The 2,679-nt window shown below is 39.4% G+C and overlaps 1 protein-coding gene across 1 annotated transcript; it reads left to right on the top strand.

The window, feature by feature from the left end:
* Positions 1 to 271: 271 nt before the first annotated feature.
* On the top strand, positions 272 to 654 carry LOC106534936 (histone H2AX; the record flags this gene model as incomplete). Its single annotated transcript, XM_014031751.1, is given in 1 exon segment — positions 272 to 654. A coding segment is annotated over 1 exon segment (364 nt), but the record flags the coding sequence as incomplete, so codon positions are not given.
* Between the last annotated feature and the right edge of the window lie 2,025 nt (positions 655 to 2,679).

Below are 2,679 nucleotides of genomic sequence, written 5' to 3'. Positions count from 1 at the left end.
CCCTATTTATTTATTTGTTTGTTTATTTATTTATTTGTTTATTTGTTTGTTTGTTTATTTGACAACATCCTGGATGATTTGGAGTCTACAGACACTTTATTGTGAAATTCTCCGTCACTGTAAAGCGGAAGTCTCACCTCAGCGCAGCAACACGACATACTCTTCCCTGATTGGTGGATCATTCTGCCGACTTGCCTGACCAATCAGCGAGAAGCAGAGGCCTTTAAGACTGAAGCGTCAGCGTCATCGCGTCACTTCTAACAGAGTTAACTAAAACTCTCAGCTGAAACATGTCTGGACGCGGGAAGACCGGCGGTAAAGCCAGAGCCAAGGCSAAGACCCGCTCCTCCAGAGCCGGAYTACAGTTCCCGGTGGGCCGTGTCCACAGGCTGCTGAGGAAGGGGAACTACGCTGAGCGTGTCGGTGCCGGAGCTCCGGTCTACCTGGCCGCGGTGCTGGAGTACCTGACCGCTGAGATCCTGGAGCTGGCGGGAAACGCAGCTCGCGACAACAAGAAGACCCGCATCATCCCGCGCCACCTGCAGCTGGCCGTGMGGAACGATGAGGAGCTGAACAAGCTGCTGGGAGGAGTGACCATCGCTCAGGGAGGGGTCCTGCCCAACATCCAGGCCGTCCTGCTGCCCAAGAAGACCGAGAAACCCGCCAAGTCCAAGTAGATCCTCCAGAMCTCAGAACCAAAGGCTCTTTTCAGAGCCACCAAGTCCTGCCTGTAGAGCTCATTCTGACCCAGTAACACTGGATATACTGGTTAAAATGGAACCGTTACGTTTATTATAGGAATGCACTTATTTTATCAAGTATTGCTACTAAAAGATGTGCGTTTAGAATGAGAGAATTTACTGAAGTTAAAAAATTAAAATCTAAAAAGGTTTTGTTCTGCATTAAACAGTTGCAGCACAGCTCAGATCTGCTCTAAAATAAATGAAATAAAATGAGAAAATATAAATTTAAAGGCCTATGAGAATCCTCAAAGGTTCTCAAACTGAAGTCCCAGGACCCCCAGGGGTCTGATCTCTTGTGGGTTTTAAGTTTTATCAATTGGTAAACTTAAAAATGCATATGGGAACAACGCACTGATAAAACATGTATTTATTATTATTAAGGACAGTCTGACATTAAAATCAGTATCTGATATTTGTCTTTGTCAGAATATTTGTTAGTAACGTTCGTTACTGCCAACTTTCTTTTTGATACTGATGTACAGAGTATTGATACTGATACACAGAGTAATCTTTTAGATACTGATACACAGTAATATTATTCATACTGATACACAGTAATCTCAGGCTGATATCTGTGATCCTGATACTTTGTGCTAACACATAATTTACCTGGTAAAATATAAAAAAGTAGCGTTTTTCAAAGAACTGCTTTATAAAGAATACAAGACAGTAATTTATTTCTTCATTTAAAAGACTTCCTAAAACTATTTGTTTAGTATAATTTATTTGCTAAATAAAAGTAATTCTTGAACAGTGAATAAAGGTAGATTCATATATTTAGTAGCATTGTTTRAACGAGGGCCCCGGCCAGAAGTTGATGCTGTTCGGGGCCAAAGAAAGGAAAAATTTGGAACTCATCTAGAACATAAATCAGATGAAACTGATTTTATGTTAAAATGACCTGCCGTACCTGTAACTACAGACWGAGCACGTGCCACTGCACTGTTTTATCCAAGTGCAAGAAAAAATAGTTCCTCTAACCACAAGATTTCAACAGTTTAGTTATTTTCCACTGTATTTATTACCTGAAATGACTGAAGTATTAAAGTATTATGGATTTATGATTCTAGACCATAAAGTTCTGGTACTGGTAATACTGATAATTCATTATTGATCCACATCAGTAAATCTGGAGTCCCAGGACCCCTAGGGGTCTGCGAGCCCTGTCTTGGAGTTCCTCAGAGTTCACTAAATTGCTAATTTGGTTTTCAGTTTTAAAAACACACAGGGAACAATGCAGTAATAAAACAAAGTATTTCCATGACATTTAGGCATTAAAGTTATTTTTAAAGCAGCACGGGGTTTGAGGGGCTCCTGGAGATGGCTGACCCCTGTCGGGGTCCCCAGACACAAAGTTTGAGGACCCTGAAGATCATGAAGTCCAGCAGGTCTCAGTAAAAACCCAACATTTTCAGAATGAAGACTTTTATAATGTCTTTAACAAGTCTGGGAAATATAAACAAACAAACAAACAAACAAACAAACAAACAAACAAAACACACTCATGGTTTTCTCCTGCTTCACATAAATGAACTTTAATTTAATAGTTTAACAAAGTAAACTGATTTCTTGTATAAAACAAAGGTCCTGTCATGATGTTGACATGTTGTCAGACTGCTGTTTTATTTCCTCCTGCTTCATTGTTTTCATGAGTTTCAACAAAGCGCTCTGACGTCTCGTAGCTTCAGCCTTCAGTTTCAGTTTTTCATTTTTGTGTTTTGAACAGAGACTTTTGAAATTAGGATCAAAGTAAATCAGAGTTTTTATAGTGAACTTTAAATAGATAATCTGCCATGAAGAACATTATTTTATCTGCTCTTCTTCCTCATTTGATGATTTGAATCAAATGTTTTAATCCAGAACAGCTCTTGTTGCAAAGTGTTTTAACCTTCATCACCTGACACATTTAACACTCGTTTGTTCACTAAACACATGT

The sequence above is a fragment of the Austrofundulus limnaeus genome, unplaced genomic scaffold, assembly GCF_001266775.1.
Source record: "Austrofundulus limnaeus strain Quisiro unplaced genomic scaffold, Austrofundulus_limnaeus-1.0 Scaffold1311, whole genome shotgun sequence".
Lineage (NCBI taxonomy): Eukaryota > Metazoa > Chordata > Actinopteri > Cyprinodontiformes > Rivulidae > Austrofundulus > Austrofundulus limnaeus.
Note: the sequence above shows the minus strand (reverse complement) of the source record. Positions and strands in the feature narration are given on the sequence as shown.